Raw genomic sequence first — 20,757 nt, forward strand, 5'->3', positions numbered from 1 at the left:
GAGTTGCCTCCAAAGACATTAAGGCCCTACAAAGAGGTTAATGCATTCTGTCCAGCAAGCTACTATTGTCACATAGTTAGCTGGGAGAACTGCTCTGCCTGGCCAACCGGCATCCAAAGGTTTATTCTAATGGCCCAGGGCACATTTACATTGGGGATCATTACTTTCTGAGAAAAAGATTCTCCTTATGTCCCAAGAAGGGATGCTGAGAATTGAGTAAATGTCTAAGAATCCAGAATGCTCACTTTATGTAAATCCAGACTTTAAAATTATTCATTCATTCATCAATCATCAGGTATGCTCTGTAACCCATAGTACTTACGCCTTCATTTTTTTTTTAAGATTTTATTTATTTATTTGACAGACAGAGATCACAAGCAGGCAGAGAGGCAGGCAGAGAGAGAGGAGGAAGCAGGATCCCCACCTAGCAGAGAGCCCAATGCTGGGCTCCATTCCAGGACCCTTGGATCATGACCTGAGCCGAAGGTAGAGGCTTTAACCCACTGAGCCACCCAGGCGCCCCACGCCTTCATTTTAATAAAAGAGGAAGACTGTTCAGAGCAGCATCCTTATATCCTCCTTTTGCTGACCACCTCTCAGACTCAAGTCCCTTAACTTTTGATTATTCAAAATCCAAATATCAAAAGTACCCAGGAGTTCAGTGCTGAACTGTGGGAACTGCAAATCTGTGGGAACTCTGGGAAGCCAGCTCTCAGAACTAACTGCAGCACTGTCCCCGGGAGCTGGTGAGAGGAGTGAGAGTTCTGAGTGAAATGCTGACCTTGTAGGTAAGTCCAGAAATCTGCATTGTTAACAATGTAACAGCAGATGAACATCACACTCATTAACATTTTGAAATGATTCACTTCCCGATGTACAGACAATTTTATTGCTGTATTTGGAACACTTAGAAAGTGATTAATGAGTGCAGAGCAGTGGTTTTCAAGCTTCAGCAGATCAAGCTTCTTAAAACCTACAGGGCTCAGCCCCATCTCCAGTTTCCGATTCAATGCCTCCAGAATGAGACTCAAGAATTTCCCTTTCTTCCAAGTCCCTAAGTGAAGCGGATGCTGCCGGTCGTGGAACTACATTTCCAAAACCAGTGATCTAGGCATACTCTTTCTTGTGCAAATGCAAAAGCAAACACTTTCCAAAATGTATGGCATCTTATAACAAGAATTCAACAAAATTCAAGATACTTTTTTAACGCCTGCCTTCTCCTTTCCTCGTGCCAACACGCACTATTAATCCTAAATGCCGATATAGGACACAGCATTTCCAAACATATTTCACCACAGAGCTCTCTTCTCATGGAGAATCCCAGGAAATTATTAGAGGGAAGCCTAATACAACACCATAGCAAATTAATGTATTCAAGAAACTTGACCTGGGGCTTGCCCAGTTGGTATGTGACTCTTGATCTCGGGGTCATGAGTTCAAGCCCCACGTTGGGGATGGAGCCTACTTAAAATAAATAAAAACATATTTTCAAGAAGAGAGAGAAGAAAGAAAAGAAACTTGGACCTTTTGATTAGCATCCAGACCTCATCCCCTGAACTCCCACCCCTGTCCTGCACCCCATGCCAGGAGAATCTGAGAGCATGGGCAGGGGAGGTGCCTTTGTTGGGAATTCTAACTAATGTGTAATCTACTTTTCCATAAAACTAAATTATAACAAATACTTGGTGCAAGTGAAATAATGTTTTAATATTTCCTGTGCCACATTTTAAATATGTTAAAAGTACCTCTAAAGTCACTGAAGTATATTTAAAAATGTGTGAAGTTTGTAATATTATTTCCTACTATACTCCCATAAGGAGATAAAATACACATATAAATAAGCATAGTATGAAGCAGATTATAGTTAGTATAATAAGACAGATAGAAGCAAAGTGCCCTTAAATGAGGGACCATTTGCATTAATCTTATTTAGTGCTAATACTGACCTGTACTGACCAGATAAATCAGAATGTCCAGTAGAAGAGCCTGGAAAACTGTGTTTTCAGTAAATGCCCCAGTTCCCAAATTTTATTGTAGAAGAAGAGACTGGGTTTTCTCTGAAGTGTGTTTGAGGATAGAACCTCATTCATTCATTCATTCATTCACTCAGCAAATACCTACTGAGCCCAGGCAGCATTTGCCACCAGATTTTTCTTGGTCTGTGTCATTCATTTTTATCCACACTATGTTAAATAACAAATATTCAACTGAATAAATGGATCAAATTGGCTTTATTTAACAATTCATGAATCAAGCAGCATCCAAACTCGTAGGTAGAAAGAAGCTCTGTTGAGCTGTAGAAAAGAAAATGTTTCTAGGGCGCCTGGTTCTGTCAGTAGGCATCTGCCTTTGGCTCAGGTCATGATCCCCAGGTCCTGGGATCGAGCCCCATAACCAGCCCTGTATCCAGCCCTGTGTCCAGCCCCACATCCAGCCCCACATCCAGCCCCACATCAGGCTGCCCATTCAGTGGGGAATCCCTGCTCCCCAACCCCAGGTCCCTCTCCCTCTCCCCCTGCCACACTCCCTCTCCCTCTGCCGCTCTCCTCTGCTCCTGTTTTCTCTCTTTCTCAACTAAATAAATAAAATCTTAAATCTTAAAAAAGAAAAGAAAAGAAAATGTTTCTAAAGGCATAGAGGGAACCAAAAAAAGGAAATTATTAACAAAGAATGCATTGTTTTAGGCAAGGATGCCCTCCTAAGAGAAACAGAAGGGGTTTATCAGCAGATTACCTCCTAGGGCTGACCCGGAAATTTCAGGTTGGCTGGTTCAAGGTCACATTCCTAGGGCATTCAGACTGCATTTAGGTTAAGTATTAAGCCTTCCATTTGCTGATGTGGGGGATTAGCACCAGCGATACCATTTGGGGCCTGGTATCTCCTTTTTAACACTAGCATCATTACACCATTTTTTTTAGTAGAAAAATCACTTTTTTAGTAAACATATATATCTGTCATCATTGCTACTCATGCAGCAATACCAACACATAGGGACCCATAATCCCTACCACACTGTTCTTTGGGGACAGTGTTATTACACTACCCTGCAATACCTCAAGAGAAGTCAGAGAATCAAACTTCAGTGGGATCATTACTCAAGTGTGAAAAACCATTCTGCAGACTGCCCCAGACACCCTTAAAGATGAAGGAATTAAAATACAGCAACACATATACCAAAAGCTGTTTTCTTAAAAATGTGAAATTTCCAACTTTGCAATTTTGGCTACAATTCCTATGTTCTATGTTCCTGCCTTCTGGTGGGAGGAAGTAATGGGTGGGAAGAAGCAAATGCTTTAGGAAGGCAGAAAGGAAGGTAAAAACTAATTACTAAAAGGCTGGTGTGTTTGAAGATGTTGCTGTTGAAAAAGAGATCTCCCCGGAAAAGATATGTTCTATCTTCGGGAAGTAGAAGCAGTTTTGTCCTGTTTCTTTCTGCATCCTAAAATTCCCAGCAGCGGGGCACCTGGGTGGCTCAGTGGGCTAAAGCCTCTGCCTTCGGCTCAGGTCGTGATCCCAGGGTCCTGGGATCGAGCCCCATATCGGGCTCTCTGCTCGGCAGGGAGCCTGCTTCCTCCTCTCTCTCTCTCTGCCTGCCTCTCTGCCTACTTGTGATCTCTGTCTGTCAAATAAATAAATAAAATCTTTAAAAAAATAAATAAATAAATAAAAATAAAATAAAATTCCCAGCATCTATCCTGATATCACCTCTCTTCTCCTCCTTTTTCTTTTTTTTTTTTTTTTCACTCTGTGTGTACATACATGTGTTTGTGTTGTGTTGAGGTGCAATAAGGTAGAAAGGGAGAGAAGAGGAATAGGATTAAGAAAAAGAAAAGAGGGGCTCCTGGGTTGCTCAGTCAGGTAAATGTCCAGCTCTTGGTTTCTGCTCAGGTCATGATCTCGGGGTAAGGGACTGAGGCTTGCCTAGGGCTCCGCACTCAGGGGGCAGTCTGTTTGAGATTCTCTCCATCCCTATCCCTACCCTTCCCTGCCCCCACTCCCACCTCTCCTTCCTCTCTCTCTCCCTCTTCTCTCTCTAGAATAAATAAATAAATCTATTTTTTTCAAGATTTTATTTATTTATTTGTCAGAGAGAGAGAGAGTGAGAGAGCAAAAGCAAGGGGGGCAGCAGAGGCAGAGGGAGAAACAGGTTCCCCACTGAACAGCCCAAGGTGGAGCTTGATCCCATCTCAACAGGATCATGACCTGGGCTGAAGGCAGATGTTCACTAACTGAGCCACCCAGGCACCTCAACTAAATAAATCTAAAAAGAAAGAAACGAAGGAAGAAAGGAAGGAAATGGGAAAAGAGAAACAGCATCAAAAACTACACAGTGTGAATTTATTTGACCAAAATGTTGCAACCAAGGCCATATACAGTGAACCTCTTAAAATAGAGAGCAGTGGTGAGGGACAAAGGATTAGCCCAGGGCCCTAAGCCTGGGATTTTAAGCACTGCACTATCAGTTAATGGTAAAAAAAAAAAAAAAAAAAAAAGCAGCACATTAAATAGTTCATTTGTTAAAGTTCAGTTTAATACAGGGCTTGCTAAGAACCAGAGGGAATGAGGAGCACGTGGGTGGCTCAGTGGGTAAAAGCCTCTGCCTTAGGCTCAGGTCATGATCTCGGGGTCCTGGGATAGAGCCCTGCCTGAATAGGGAGCCTGCTTCCTCCTCTCTCTCTGCTTACTTGTGATCTCTGTCAAATAAATAAATAAAATCTTTAAAAAAAAAAAAAAAAAAAGAACCTGAGGGCACGAAAATCAACATCTACTGGCACTGGCCCAACCCCTGATCTCATAAATTTCCTCAAAGCAGTGAAACACTAACCACAGAAACAGCCCTGTGTTCTGGAATGCTGTCACCTCACCTGATTTCCATGGCTGTTTTCTGAGGTCTGGGCCACGTGTCAGGAACATGAACATGAACATGGGGTGTGTACATCCTCCTCCTACAAAGCCAATAAGGCGCTGGCAGGCTGCAAGGAGAAAGTCTTCAGACCTTTGCAAACCACTGCGTCCCTTGCTCTATAGATACATAACAAACTTGCTTATAAAAATAATTACTGTCTCAACATATCCAGAGCCAAATGATTTATCTTACTTGTTTTATCTATAACATTTATAAATGTGTAAAAAAAAATCATGTGAAAATTAATTTGTTTTTAAATTAATTTTTAGTAATATTTTAATGATTTACAATGCTTTCACTGATTCCATAAGTAACAATAGCAATGGACGTAGATTCCAGTTGATAACTATTTCTGTTTGTTATTTTAATGAATTTTTGTATTGTTCATACAATTCTGATGTAAGAGCCTCGATGAAGGAAATGAAATAGAAAACAGAAAAATAGGTAATAAACAGCAATAACTAGGTATTTAAAGCCGACATCACACAAAAGTTGGAATTCTATAGGTAGACTATCAACTGATAAATCATGTATTTGGCCTAGAAAAGAGAATATGAAAATAATTTTATTATTTTCACTCCTTAGTAATTTTTAATAATCTGTTACACTTCAACTTCTTAGAAGCAGTTTTCCATCTGTAAATGGAGATGACAATAATGATCAAAGAGAGTTATGTGGACAAAATAAAGTACCTAAGGTAATTGCTAAGTACAAGTTTTCTTAGTGCTAAGTGCTAATACTCAATTTCTCTGTTAAAATGGGGGAATCAAGGGATACCCAAGTGGCTCAGTCAATTAAGCGTCTCCCTTCAGCTCAGGTCATGATCCCAGGATCCTGGAATCAACTTCCACAATAGGCTCCTTGCTCAGCTAAGAGCCTGCTTCTCCTTCTGCCTGCTGCTCCCCCTGTTTGCACCCTCTCTCTCTCTCTCTCTGACAAATAAATAAGTAAAATCCTTTTTACGTTAAAAATAAATAAATAAATAAAATGGGGGAATCAAATCTCTCACAGAATTTTCCTTTCTTATACCCAAAGATATGAACCAAGTTTTTAAAAGTAAAAACTTGCCAAAAAGCCAATAAACACAGCCAGACCAGGAAAAGGGGATAAGACAATGTCACAAACCAAAACCTGACAGCCAAGGAAACAAATAGAAAATTCTGCACTTAATCTTAGCCAAAAGACTGAGAAGCAATACAAATAGTTCTGATGCCCAGAAGAGTAGTATGTTGTTTTTTTTTTTAAGGCTCCTGACCCTGTCCACAGAACCCACATGGGAGATGCAGAAAAATGTTGAAAAGTGTCATTTCTGTAGCAAAACCACGAAAGTCAAATACACTGAAGCTCAGAGTTTCAGAAAAAATGCACTACTTTGGCATCACTCATGAGGTTCCACTTAAGCTCCCCAAATGCTGTAAATGTCCAGTCACACTTAAACCATATTTTAATCCAATAATTCAAACAGTCTCTGTATCAGGGTTTAACACATAAAACAGTTCCCATTATAGGTATGTTGAACAGAAATCATATACTTAGAAAATTCCCAGTAAGGCTATAAGAGTGGGCGTCAGCAAGTCTCCCATTTGCTCCCAAGCAAAATCTTTTGGTATGTCAATCTTCATTTTTTAAGTACAACTTATGCTTGGCTCCTGTGGTGTGTTTATAATAGGCTGGGAGTCAAAGAAGAAGCTCAAAATGTGGGACCTGGAGAGACCTCACAAGTTGTTTACCTCAAGTAAAGTAACTAACATGTCTCCAACTACAATCATGGGACCAAGGATGGGAGCTGCTTATGCTGATGGGAGAGGTTGCATGGGGTTGGGATTTGGAGTATTCAAATTCAACTCCACACATTTAAATGTCTCTTTACAGTTCAAAGGGTCTCTCTCCTCCCAAATCAGTATCCTGATGTTCACTTAAAGGAGATAACAACACAGGAATTGGGCTTCTACTGTAACCTTGGTAACCCATTGCATCAGATTCTATCTGATTTGAGGTTACATCAACTCTGAGATCACAAGAGAGAAGATTATCTTAGAGTAGTCATGGAAGATCCCTGATTCTTTGAACTTTTTCGAACTAATAGTGTGAAACTCTGGGCTTCTCATTTCCTTGCATTAATCTCTCCAGGACATCTCCATAGCTGTCTTATTACAAAACCCTTGAAATTCCCCAGTTTCATTCTAATGATTTATCATAACAACCACTGTGCCAGAGTGTAGCCTTCTAAGAAGCATGTCATGAAGAAGCCATAAGTGATCATGTAAGTAACTTCTTTGACACAGTGTTCCATAACCTTTGAGAGTCCTATTTTCTGATAGTAACAGTATTGCCTTTATCTTCAAAACCAGCCAGGTCAGATCATCAATTCAATGTTTCCATCCTTGAGAGTCTGTTATCCGCAATCCCCTCTGGGAAAAGGAAACAGAAACCACTCTAGATTGGGGTTTGCAGGGGGAGCCCTTAGGAAAAAGAGATTTCATACAAAGAAGAAGGTGTTCATAGAGTTGTAAAGGCTATAGAAGCAGGAGTCAGGAATGGGGAAAAAAACCACAATCATTACAAGTTCAAGATCAGGAAGCATCTGCTGCTGTTGCCACTAGTCACGAGTGTTTCTCTAGTGCTAGTCATCTATTTACCTGTGAAAAATGAACGCTGAGCCTGGCTTCAGTAACTGCGCCAGCTCATGCTAGATACCCACAGGACCGGTATCTCAAACTTCCAGTCTCACTTGCATGCATCCAAATGGTAGAAACTTATCTGTAACAAGAACCCTAGCTGCTCGAGTTCTGGAAAACATAGATTTAAATTACCAACTTCTAAAGAACACAAAAGCATTCTAAACCCACTATAGAAAGAGGAGGATCAAACTGCAAAAAATCCACCCTGGTCTCAATAACTTGTCTCTATTTGTCTATACAAGCTCAATCTTTCCAATTTCCTCCCTTCTTCCTGTTTCTCTGCCTGAAATGTCATCCTCATCATGGGAGAGGCTGGGGAGGCAACTTGAACTGGTTCCTTGGTATTTGATGGCTGGTATTTGCTGTTTGTAAGATGTTGTTCCTGGCCACCTAGTTACTGGTACCAAGCTGGGATCTCATGCTGACGTCTGTGGTTGATAAACTTAAGGACCATCGCTTATCTCCCTCTGAATTGAGATACCATTCTATTACTTTGCTACCTTTATTTTGAAGTCAGACAAATCAGACAAAAAAAAAATTAGATAAAGAGTTTTAAATAAATAATTATATACTTAACAAATAAATTATTTTATATAATAATTATATAGTATTAAAATATATATTATAATTATATATTAACCATATATAATATATAATATAATTATATATTACAATATATTAATAAATAAAATTAATAAAGTCAGACAAAATAAAGAGTTTTAAAACTAATGAAGCATGCTAAAGGAAGGAGAATATTTTAAAAACAATGTTTAAATAATCTCTCCAATTTTTCACTTTTCCTAGGATTTCTTTATAAAAGGAAGTCTAGTTTTACAAGTATAAATAGCATTTATGGTACTATGCATTTCCTTTTCCAAAGATGATCTTCATGGAGGCGTTAATGAGTGTGAAAAAATAAGAAAATTACCAGGAGAAGAGGAGAAATCATACAAATTATATTTCATCAGACATGAGCAAATTCCCAGAAATTTAACCTTTCAGTTTCAGGCAGTGTGATAGATTGTGGAGACCATTCACCAATCCAGATAATTTAGGAGGAGTAACAAGATTATATAGAAAAATATAATGAATTGCATTTTAGAAATGTTGAATGTGAGATGCCCGTAGTAAACTGAGCATGTATTATCACAGTAGAAAAAGTGCAGGCTGGAGCTGTAATTTGGAAGTCCTCTGATCAGAGCTGGAACCATGGATATGATCTAGACAATGTCATCCAATCCATGCGACTATACAAAGTTCTAATATCTGCATTCAAGTCTCAGATTTGAATTACATATCTATGGTAGAAATAATTTATAAAATCAGTGCTAGATTTGGGACACCTGTGTGGCTCAAGTCAGTTAAGCATCTGCCTTCCGCTCAGGTCAGAATTCCAGGATCTTGGGACCAAACCCAGAGTTGGACTCTTTGCTCAGCAGGGAGCCTGCTTCTCCCTTTCCTCCCCACTCCTGCTCTCTCTATCTTTGCCGCTATCTCTGTCTCTCTCTCTCCCAAATGAATAAATGAAATCTTAAAAAAAAAAAAAATTAAAGCTAGATTTAACACTAGCTTATAAAAACAGGATAAACTTTATAGTTTTTATCAACCACTCATATGTTTATGCATCCTTAAAGAGTCCTGACAACATTACCAAAAAATTTTAGAACCTCTGGAAAGGATCACACTTGAACTCTCCCAGTAAGGTAAAGGCTTGTGCTATCTGCAAAGACCTCCAGAGAAGCTGTCCCTACACCTCCATTCATAGTCTATTTTATCATGTGATTGGTTTCATTTTCCCTTATGTATAAAAATAACTAAAAGGTCATAAGGAATTCTGTGAACAAAAATTATTTTCTTTCTTTCTCTCAAGAGAAAGACTTTTACTATTTTGAGGGTTTTTAAATGATACAGGAGTTTAATATCAAAATCGGAAAATTTGGATGAGAAAATATGTAAGCATTCAGAGGAGAATTTGTCTTTCTTAATTTTTTTTTACTTTTTTATTTTTTTAATTTATTTATTCATTTATTTATTTTTATTGACATATAATATATTATTTGCTTCAGGGGTACAGATCTGTGAATCATCAGTCTTACAAAATTCACAGCACTCACCACAGCACATACCCTCCCCAATGTCCATAACCCAGCCTCCCAATCCCTCCCACCCAACCCCCAGCAAATAATCTCAGTTTATTTCCTGAGATTAAGAGTCTCTTATGGTTTTTCTCCCTCCCTGGTCCCATCATGTTTCATTTTTTTCCTTCCCTAACCCCCACGACCCCCAACCCTGCCTCTCAAATTCTTCAAATCAGAGAGACCATATGATAATTGTCTTTCTCTGATTGACTAATTTCACTTAGCATAATACCCTCTAGTTCCATCCAAGTCATTGCAAATGGCAAGATTTCATTTTTTGAAATATATATATATATGTATATATACATATATATATATATATATATATATATATATATATATATAACTTCTTCTTTATCCAGTTATCTACTGATGGACATCTAGGTTCTTTCCATAGTTTGGCTATTGTGGAGATTGCTGCTATAAACATTCGAGTGCATGTGCCCCTTTGGATCACTACATTTGTATCTTTAGGGTAAATACCTAGTAGTGTGATTGCTGGGTCATACAGTTGATATTTTCAACTTTTTGAGGAGATTTTATGCTGTTTTCCTGAGTGGCTGCACCAGCTTGCATCCTCACCAATATCTTTCATGTCCTGACTTGTTAATTTTAACCATTTGACTGGTGTGAGGTGGTACCTCACTGTGATTTTGATTTGTATTTCCCTGATGCCGAGTAATATGGAGCGCTTTTTCATGTGTCTATTGGCCATCTGGATGTCTTCTTTTTAGAAATGTCTACTCATGTCTTCTGCCCATTTCTTGATTGGATTATTTGTTCTTTGTATGTTGAGTTTGATAAGTTCTTCATAGATTTTGGACACTAGCCCTTTATCTGATATGTCATTTGCAAATATATTCTCCCATTCTGTTGGTTGTCTTTTGGTTTTGTTGATCCTTTCCTCTGCTGAGCAAAAGCTTTTGATCTTGATGAAGTCCCAATAGTTCACTTTGCCCTTGCTTGCCTTGCTTTTGGTAATGTTTCTAGGAAGAAGTTGCTGTGTCTCAGGTCGAAAAGGTTCCTACCTGTGTCCTCCTCAAGGAATTTGATGGATTCCAATCTCACATTGAGGTCTTTCATCCATTTTGAGTCTATTTTTGTGTGTGATATAAGGAAATGGTCCAGTTTCATTCTTCTGGATGTGGCTGTCAAATTTTTTCAACACCATTTGTTAAAGAGACTGTCTTTTTTCCCATTGGCCATTCTTTCCTGCTTTGTCAAAGATTAGTGGACCATAGAGTTGAGGGTCTACTTCTGCACTCTCTATTCTGTTCCATTGACCTATTGGTCTGCTTTTGTGCCAGTACCATACTGTCTTGATGATGACAGCCTTGTAATAGAGTTTGAAGTCTGGAATTGTGATGCTTTCAACTTTGGTTTCTTTTTCAACATTCCTCTGGATATTCAGGGTCTTTTCTGGTTCCATATAAATTTTAGGATTATTTGTTCCATTTCTTTGAAAAAAAATTGATGGTATTTTGATAAGGATTGACCTAAATGTGTAGATTGTTCTAGGTAGCATAGTTATTTTCACAGTATTTTTTCTTCCAATCCATGAGCATGGAACATTTTTTCCATTTCTCTGTGTCTTCCTCAATTTCTTTCATGAGTACTTTATGGTTTTCTGAGTACAGATCCTTTGTGTCTTTGGTTAGGTATATTCCTAAGTATCTTATGCATTTGGGTGCAATGGGATCAACTCCTTAATTTCTCTTTCTTCTGTCTTTCTGTGGTGTATAGAAATGCAATTGATTTCTGTGCACTGATTTTATATCCTGACACTAGCAGTTCTAGCAGTTTTGGAGTGCAGCTTTTGGGTTTTCCACATAAAGTATCATATCATCTGCAAAGAGTGAGAGTTTGACTTCTTCTCTGCTGAATCAGACGCCTTTTATTTCTTTTTGTTGTCTGATTGCTGAGGCTAAGACTTCTAGTACTACGTTGAATACCAGTGATGATCGTGGACATCTGTGCCATGTTTCTGACCTTAGGGAAAAAGCTCTCAGTTTTTCCCCATTGAGAAAGATATTCACTGTGGGTTTTTCATAGATGGCTTTGATGATATTGAGGTATGTACCCTCTATCCCTACACTTTGAAGAGTTTTGATCTCTAGAAAGGATGCTGTACTTTCTCAAATGCTTTTTCAGCTTCTATTGAGAGGATCAAATGGTTCTTGTTCTTTCTTTCATTAATGTATTGTATCACATTGATTGATTTGTGGATGTTGAACCAACCTTGCAGCCCAGGAATAAATCCCACTTGTTCGTGGTAAATAATCCTTTTAATGTACTATTGGATCCAATTGGCTAGTATTTGATGAGAATTTTTGCATCCATGTTCATCAAGGATATTGGTCTGTAATTCTCCTTTTTGAAGGGATCTTTGGTTTGGAGATCAAGGTAATGCTGGCTCATAAAATGAGTTAGGAAGTTTTCCTTCCATTTCTATTTTTTGGAACAGTTTCGGAACAGGTATTAGTTTTTCTTTAAATGTTTGGTAGAATTCCCCTGGGAAGCCCTCTGGCCCTGGGCTCTTGTTTGTTGGGAGATTTTTGATGACTGCTTCAATCTCCTTACTGGTTATAGGTCTATTCAGGTTTTCTATGTCTTCCTGGTTCAGGTGTGGTAGTTTATATGTCTCTAGGGAAGCATCCATTTTTTCCAGATTATCAAATTTTCTGGTGTATAGTTGCTCATAATATGTACTTATAATTGTTTGTATTTCTCTGGTGTTGGTTATGATGTCTTCTCTTTCATCCATGATTTTATTAATTTGGGTCCTTTCTCTTTTCTTTTTGATAAGTCTGGCCAGGAGTTTATCAATCTTATTAATTCTTTCAAAGAACCAGCTCCTAGTTTCGTTGATTTGTTCTACTCTCCTTTTGGTTTTGATTTCATTGATTTCTGCTCTGATCTTTATGATTTCTCTTCTCCTGCTGGGTTTAGGCTTTTTTTGCTGTTCTTTCTCCAGCTCCTTTAGGTGTAGGGTTAGGCTGTGTATTTGAGACCTTTCTTACTTCTTTGTAACGTTTGTATTGCTGTATACTTTCCTCTCAGGACCACCTTTGCTGTGTCCCAAACATTTTGAACAGTTGTGTTTCCATTATCATCTGTTTCCATGATTTTTTTCAATTCTTCTTTAATTTCCTGGTTGACCCATTTATTCTTTAGTAGGATGCTCTTTAACCTCGATGTATTTGAGTTTTTTCCAAATTTCCTCTTGTGATTGGGTTATAGCTTCAGAGCATTGTGGTCTGACAATATGCAGGGAATGATCCCAATCTTTTGGTACTGGTTGAGACCTGATTTGTGACCCAGGATGTGATCTATTCTGAAGAATGTTCCATGTGGACTAGAGAAGAATGTGTATTCTGTTGCTTTGGGATGAAATGTTCTGAATATATCTATGATGTGCATCTGGTCCAGTGTGTCATTTAAAGATTTTATTTCCTTTTTGATCTTTTACTTAAATGATCTGTCCATTTCAGTAACAGGGTGTTAAAGTCCCCTACCATTATTGTTTTATTGTCAATGCATTTCTTTGATTTTTATATATTAATTGATTTATATAATTGGCTGCCCCCGTGTTAGGGGCATAGATATTAAAAATTATTAGACCTTCTTGTTGGACAGACCCTTTAGGTATGATATAGTGTCTTTCCTCCTCCTATTATAGTCTTCGGCCTAAAATCTACTTGACCTGATCAAAGGATATCCACCCCAGCTTTCTTTTGATGTCCATTAGTGTGGTAAATTGTTTTCCACCCCCTCACTTTAAATCTGGAGGTATCTTTGGGTCTAAAATGAGTTTATTGCAGACAGCATATTGATGGGTCTTATTTTTTTTATCCATTCTGATATTCTGGGTTTTTTTTTGTTTGTTTTTTTTTTTTTTGATTGGGGCATTTAGACCATTTACATTCAGGGTAACTATTGAAAGATAAGAATTTAGTGCTATTCTATTGCCTGTAAGGTGACTGTTACTGTATATAGCCTCTGTTTCTTTCTCATCTGTTACTTTTAGAGTCTTTGCTTAAAGGACCCCTTTCAATATTTCCTGTAGGACTGTAAAAGAATTAAAAATTCTTTTAATTTTTGTTTGTCCTGGAAGCTTTTTATCTCTCCTTCCATTTTCAATGATAGTATTCCTGGTTGCATATTTTTCTCATTTAGTGCTCTGAATATATCATGCCAGTCCTTTCTGGCCTGCCAGGTCTCTGTGGATAGGTGTGCCCCCAATCTAATAGTTCTACAGTTTTATGTTACAGATCTCTTGTCCCAAACTATTTTCAGGATTTTCTCTTTGTGACTGAGACTTTTAAATTTTACTCTTAGATGACGGGGTCTTGACCCATTTTTCTTGATTTTGAGGGGTATTCTCTGTGTTTCCTGGATTTTGATGCCTATTCCCTTTGCCAAATTAGGGAAGTTCTCTACTATAATTTGCTCCAACATACCTTCTGCCCCTCTCTCTCTTTCTTCTTCTTCAGGGATCCCAATTATTCTAATATTATTTCATCTTATGGTATCATTTATCTCCCTAGTTTTCCCCTCATGGTCTAGTAGTTTTTTATATCTCTTTTTCTCAGCTTCTTTATGCTCCATCCTTTGGTCTATATCACTAATTCTCTCTTATGCCTCATTTATCCTAGCAGTAAGAGCCTCCGTTTTGTTTTGTTTTGTTTTGTTTATTTATTTGACAGAGATCACAAGTAGGCAGAGAGGCAGGCAGAGAGAGAGAGGAGAAAGCAGGCTCCCTGCTGAGCAGAGAGCCCGATGTGGGGCTCTATCCCAGGACCCTGGGATCATGACCTGAGCTGAAGGCAGAGGCTTTAACCCACTGAGCCACCCAGGCATCCCAAGCCTCCGTGTTTTTTTTTTTTTAAGATTTTATTTATTTATTTGACAGAGAGATCAAAAGTAGGCAGAGAAGCAAGCAGAGAGAAAGGGGGAAGTAGACTCCCCAGTGAGCAGAGAGCCCGATGTGGGGCTTGATCCCAGGACCCTGAGACCGAACCGAAGGCAGAGGCTTAACCTACTGAGCCACCCAGAACCCCAAGAGCCTCCATTTTTTATTGTACCTCATTAAAAGCTTTTTTTTTATTTCAAATTGGTTAGATTTTAGTTCTTTTATTTATCTGGAAAGGGACTTTATTTCTCCAAAAAGGAATTCTCTAGTATCTCCAATGCTCTTTTTGAGCCTACCTAGGACCTTGATAATTGTCATTCTAAACTCTAGTTCTGACATCTTGTTAATGTCTATATTGAATAGGTCCCTAGCCATCAGTACTTCCTCCTTCTTCTTGTTCTTTTTTCTTTTTTTTTTTTTTTGAGGTGAGTTTTTCCACCTTGTCACTTTATCCAGATAAGAAATACTAAAAAGGTAACAATGACCCCAGAAAAATATACAATATCCAAATCAGAAGAGACCCAAAACTGAGGGGAGAAGAAAGGAGAAAAAAATAGTGAATAGAACAGGGCCATACATAGACTGGTGAATAGAATAGGGCCACACACTTGATTTGGGGTGTATTTTGGTCTTTTTGAAGAAACTGCCTCCCCAAATTTTAAAGAAAGAAAAACTTTCATATATATATATATATATATATATATATATATATATATATATGGTCAAAAATAAGGATAAACATGATGAAGGGATGGAATAGGAGTGCTCACCCATCACCCAGCCTGTGACTGAACATTTCTATCTCTGGCATACAGCCCCATTTGGAGCTTTCAAACCCAGCAGACTTCTGCAGCGTGCTCCCATGCCACTCCTCCCACAGAAGGAAGTGGTCTCCCTGGATCTGCCACTTGTATGGTCTCTGCTCCAAGAGCAGTGGCCTGACTTTGCCTCAGATCAGGGTTTAAGGTAACCCCGAGCTGAGAGCCCACTCCTCAGCTCTGTCTCTGCGGCTGGATTCCCTGCTTTGATACCTGGGGGTTCCGCGACACTCAGACACCCCTGGTGTTTTTGTGACCCCATGCATCGTGAGACCACACTGTCTGCACAAGGGCTGCACCCCCGGCTTAGCCTCTGGAGTGACATCCCTCCGTGGAGTAGACTTCTAAAAGTTCTGATTTTGTGCTCCACTGCTTCCCGGGAGCCACCCCCCTCCCCCTGCAATTTATCTTCCTGTATATCGCTCTCCCCATGTCCTACCTTCCAGAAAGTGGTTGCTTTTCTGTTCCTAGAATTGCCGCTCTTTTTCTCTTTGATCTCCTATTGAGTTTGTAGGTGTTCAAAATGGTTTGATAACTATCTATCTGAACTCCTGGGACTTGATGATATTTAGGTCTCGTACTCCTCCACCATCTTGCTCCTCCCCCCGCCCCCAGAGGAGAATTCCTCTTAAAACCATCCCTGACACCATAGTGCCCTTAAAAAAAAAAAAAAAAAGGAATGCAATCTTGCTGAGCATGTTATTTTTTTCTTCTTTTCTTTAACAGCCATGACTGTCTATCCATGTCAACACACCTCCAACATCAATTTAAATGACAGAAGATTATTGAAGGAATCATAACTAATAATCTAGGAACAGTGTGCTATATTTCAGTACTTAAGAAAGTACTGTTTCTTTAAATGTGGTTCAAATACTACTTGCAGAAGACTCACCTACAGAAGAGGCACCTACAGTGCCCATAGTGGAGACTTGGGGACACATCTCAGACCTATAAAATCAGGACCTCTGGGTGGGGGAGCTAGAAATATACATTGTCAACAAGCTCCCAGATGATGTTTATCTTACTAAGTCTGAGAATCTCTTGTTTCTTTTAAAGAGAAGAACTATTTTTCCCAACACACCAGATTTTTTCTGTTTTCTTAAACTTCTCTGCTCTCTGATTTTTATTTTAGGAGACAATAATGGATGGTCTTTGCAATTTGACAAGTATTTCGTCAGTTACTACAGAATGACTTCCCCATATCCCTTTGAGACACAAACATCGGAATGCTGTAAGTAATCAAAAGGACTGAGTCTCCTTTTCCATGAGTTCATAAAAAGATACCATGTTTTCAAAAGTTGGATCCAACATATTTGTTTGAAAAGGTTAGCTATAGTCTTCTAACAGCAAACTCTATTAGACATGCAGCCTTAATTTGGGGATTTTATTTAAAAGTGACTCAAGGATCTTAAGGATAAAAGCAATATATCATGCTAGATATTGTGAACAAAATTAATGTCCATCATCCAAGATTACTACTTTATGTCCCTTTTTCACAATCATAGGCTCTGATACAAAGGAAATTGTAGAAAAGGAAGAGCAGAGGAGCTGTTCGCATTTTAATGTCTGCAAGTGAAAAAGCTTCTGGAGTCTAAACTACTTTAGAACTACAAAAAACCTCATTAATTATAACCTGCTATGCTTAGTCACATACTGAAAACCTCTAAAAACACTGAAGGGGTGGTGGGAGGGTACAACCTCAGGACTGACTGTGATACTTTAGAACAGGAAGACCTTGTAAACAACTCCTTTTAATAAATTTTGTTTTTTCTAATAAATTATGGAAATATAATTTTGTGCCTTAAAGCTACAATTTTGGTCCTAGTTTTACAAAACCTTGGTTAAATAGTGAGGGAGAGGTGGGCCTTACTATAATTTTTCCTTTATGTTCTATCACAAATTGTAAAGTCAAGCTTTTTAAAAAAGGTTTAATTTTTTTGTCTTCAATATTCAAATGAGATTAATAAAAAATACTAACAGTCCCCAATTTAAAGACATGTACATCCATCCTGTAAACACACAGGCTACTCAGCAATCTGTCTCAGCCTCACATTTTCTCACAGAGACCAAATTATTTGATCCCTAAATCCTTCTGGGAAAGAAAAAATGTAACAGGTGTAATTTACCTGCTAATACAACACAAAAAAATTAAACGATTATGCCATGTTATCTCAAAACACAGGGGTTTTTTTCTTGTTTTGTATTGCCTTTTCTTTTCATATCTTAAATTTAAAAATTAAGAAATTTTCATTTCTTAAATTTTAATTGAATCTTTCTGTATCTCCTTATTCCTAAATGGATTTTATGCAGTTTACAATAAAAATCTGGCTGCTAACAGACTTAATTCATTAATATACCATATAAGACAAAAATTCAACAGTGAATGGGAAAGAAATGGGAAGAAAAATTATATAAGGAAATCCTCACTGAGAAAAGTTCAGTATCTGTTTCCAAGGCTTAGTACTGAATTTTGTAGTCATCAGGCTAAAGAAGGACGATAATGGGTTACATAACTTTTATAGTCCAGCTTGTAAAGCAAAGACAAACAAATGAGGGAAAAAACAGATCAAGTCAGCAAGAGAGATAACTTTTTGCCTAATTCTGAACTCTGGGAGAAGTGTGTCCCTAAGTATAACTACATAGGAAGAATGGAGCTATACAGTAAATGATATACCAAAAAAAAAAATTTTTTTATCAGTTTTTAGTAAAAAACAAATATATAATCTTCAATTAGAGTTCTTATAAAGATAGTTCAGAATGCGGTGGTAATAAATAACTAAATGTCTTTTGCAAGCATAAAAGCAGTATGGAACAGAATGGAAAGAGTAGTGTAAATTTGGGGGTGAAACTTTAAGTTCCTTTTGTACTACCTTATGTAAATGATTATTAGAAGGATTTATTGGAAATTAAACTGAGAATGGCTTATAATAATTTTTGGCTGGGTGTAAGAGTGTGAGGAATTGGCTTTTATAAAGTCACCTCTCAAGAACAATATCTTGGAAAATATATCTATCATTAACCAATGTATTATTAAAGTTTAAACTTGAGGGATATGGAAAGGACAAAGATTTAGAATTGTTTGTTTACTCAACCATTATTTCATCACTCAGAGGCTACCGGCATTAACTTGTTGGTGCATTATTAATCTCTTTTATTTTAACATTGTTGAAATTTCCTGTACAAAGCATTTTTATCATATTTTCACTTAGCATTTTAGCATAATCAGGTATCCATGCTGTTACAAGCTGTTTTTGAAAATACTATATAATATATTTTTAAGTGAAATAATGTGCTTAATCATTCTTTTGATGTTGGATATTTAGGTGTCATTTTTTCATTTTTCCTTATTACAGGTAACCCTTGTTAATCAACATATATGAATTATCTTAACTCCGTCAATATAAACAGAAAAAATACATTGGAAGTAGTGTTAATTTCACTACCTCCATTTTTACCCTTCCTAGTCTCATGCTCAAACCCTTCATCCTCTCTCCCAATCCACACCCTTCCTTCCCCACAACACTCAAGTTAGACATGGCTTATAACTGGAGACAGAATCAGTTTTCAGCTTCAGAGATCCATAGCCAAAATGGTTACTTACAACCATAAAACTGTTTAAAAGTTCTTGGCGGAGACTCTGTTTACAAAAAAGACAAATCCTAAGTTATGATTTTGATCTCTTATAACCCTGAAAAATAGTCAGGAGAGTTATTTGGGAGGAGAGGAAGAACACCTGTCACCCCATAGCTGAGCAAAGAGATATTTACTAGGTCAAAGTCCCATTTACTACTCAACTGTGCACATTACTAGTCATCCACCAGCTTTGTCATAGAAATCTCTTCTTTGCCATAAGACACTTTTCTGCTCTGTGGAAGCTTGACTGTAAAAATCATATACTAGAAGCCTACCAGCAGAAAATTCTCATAGAAAGTTTTGTTTGTTCCGTGATGTTTTAAAATATTTTGAGTTGGCAATTCTCATTTTTCAAATAGGTAATCATCAACACAACATTGTATTTCTGGCTTCTTTGAGAAAGTTGGTTGACTTGGCTATACATGTTCCTATCCTAATATGGCAACAGGAGAAGCAGGTCCACTGGGACATCTGGATAAGGCCAACACCTGTTTTGCCAGTGCCCTGTAGACATGAGTTGGTAACCTCTGCTATTCAGGTCAGGGTTTTAAAGTAAATGTAGAGGGAAAGCACTTTTCATAACTCTTGTTCATCAACCATTCCCCACAGCAGCAGGAATCACACTCTATTATATGGAATAACAATCTTATTCTACTATTGAGCCATATGAACACACATGCAAGTCTCTAATAGACTTTAGAACTATGGGATCACATCTTTAAGACTATGACTGCAGCCCCACAAGATGGCCAAAGGCCAACGTCCAATTGTCCCTCTCCCCAACATTAGCAGTGAGAATAGAATGGTTGGCTATGCATAAAAAAAGTTCACTCCCATAAATGACTTTTTAGACATCCTTACATCCCTACATAAGCCAAAAGAAGATCGTAAAAAAAAAAAAAAAAAAATTCTTTAAAGAACTCCTGAATTTTCCAGGAAAAAACAAAAAAAGAATTCTACCAACACCATGGTTCATGTTTAGTTCTCTTTCTCACTTTAAAAATAACTTAGTCTTCCCTTAAGAGTTTGATTATGCTATTAATACTTTAGTCTTAAATAGCAGCTTTAATATGGACATTAAAGCCCATCATCCGCTATCATATCACCTCTGAACATAACCACTCACCTTAGGTGAGTAAAAGCAGATGACATCAGTCATTTTGCAACAAATGGAAAAGAGTAGTCTGCTATTTACAGAAATGCATGGGCTGGTAAATGTGTCTGTTTTATCTTAATGTTGTAGCATCATTTTAACATTAAATTAAAAGCAAACTTTGTTACCTTAATTTAAAGCATTGCCCATATTGCTTGGGTAAAACATACTTTTGTACTAAATAATTTTCTCATAGCTTTTCATTTCTTTCTTTTCATTACCCTCCTCTTCCTGGTCCCTCACTATCCCCATTCCTTACAACTTCCTTCTTATTCAGTGGTCGGTTCTGTGCCCATGCAATGTCTTTGCCGAGGTTTAGAGGTTGACTGTGATGAGACCAATTTACGAGCTGTTCCATCAGTTTCTTCAAATGTGACTGTAATGTAAGTAGAAAAGAATGGCTTCATCCTGACAACCAGAATAGCACCTGTAAAACTGTATCATAATTAAGGCCTTGTCATTAGTAATGCATTTTTATTCAAAGATGATGTCATTGTTCTCGGTCAATTATAATGA

General features: G+C 37.8%; 1 protein-coding gene across 3 annotated transcripts in view; it reads left to right on the plus strand.

Moving 5' to 3' along the window:
• The window catches only part of RXFP1 (relaxin family peptide receptor 1), a 101,018-nt gene that overhangs the window by 41,373 nt on the left and 38,888 nt on the right, over nucleotides 1-20,757 (plus strand). For 2 of the 3 annotated variants that reach the window (XM_059174087.1, XM_059174097.1), the window contains exons 3-4: nucleotides 16,588-16,686; nucleotides 20,519-20,624. In XM_059174087.1, the coding sequence (XP_059030070.1) occupies nucleotides 16,588-16,686; nucleotides 20,519-20,624 (205 nt within the window). The remainder of the gene's footprint in view (nucleotides 1-16,587; nucleotides 16,687-20,518; nucleotides 20,625-20,757) is intronic. The other variant, XM_059174102.1, reaches the window with a different exon arrangement.

This window comes from Mustela lutreola, chromosome 1 (assembly GCF_030435805.1).
Source record: "Mustela lutreola isolate mMusLut2 chromosome 1, mMusLut2.pri, whole genome shotgun sequence".
NCBI classification, from domain to species: Eukaryota; Metazoa; Chordata; class Mammalia; order Carnivora; family Mustelidae; genus Mustela; species Mustela lutreola.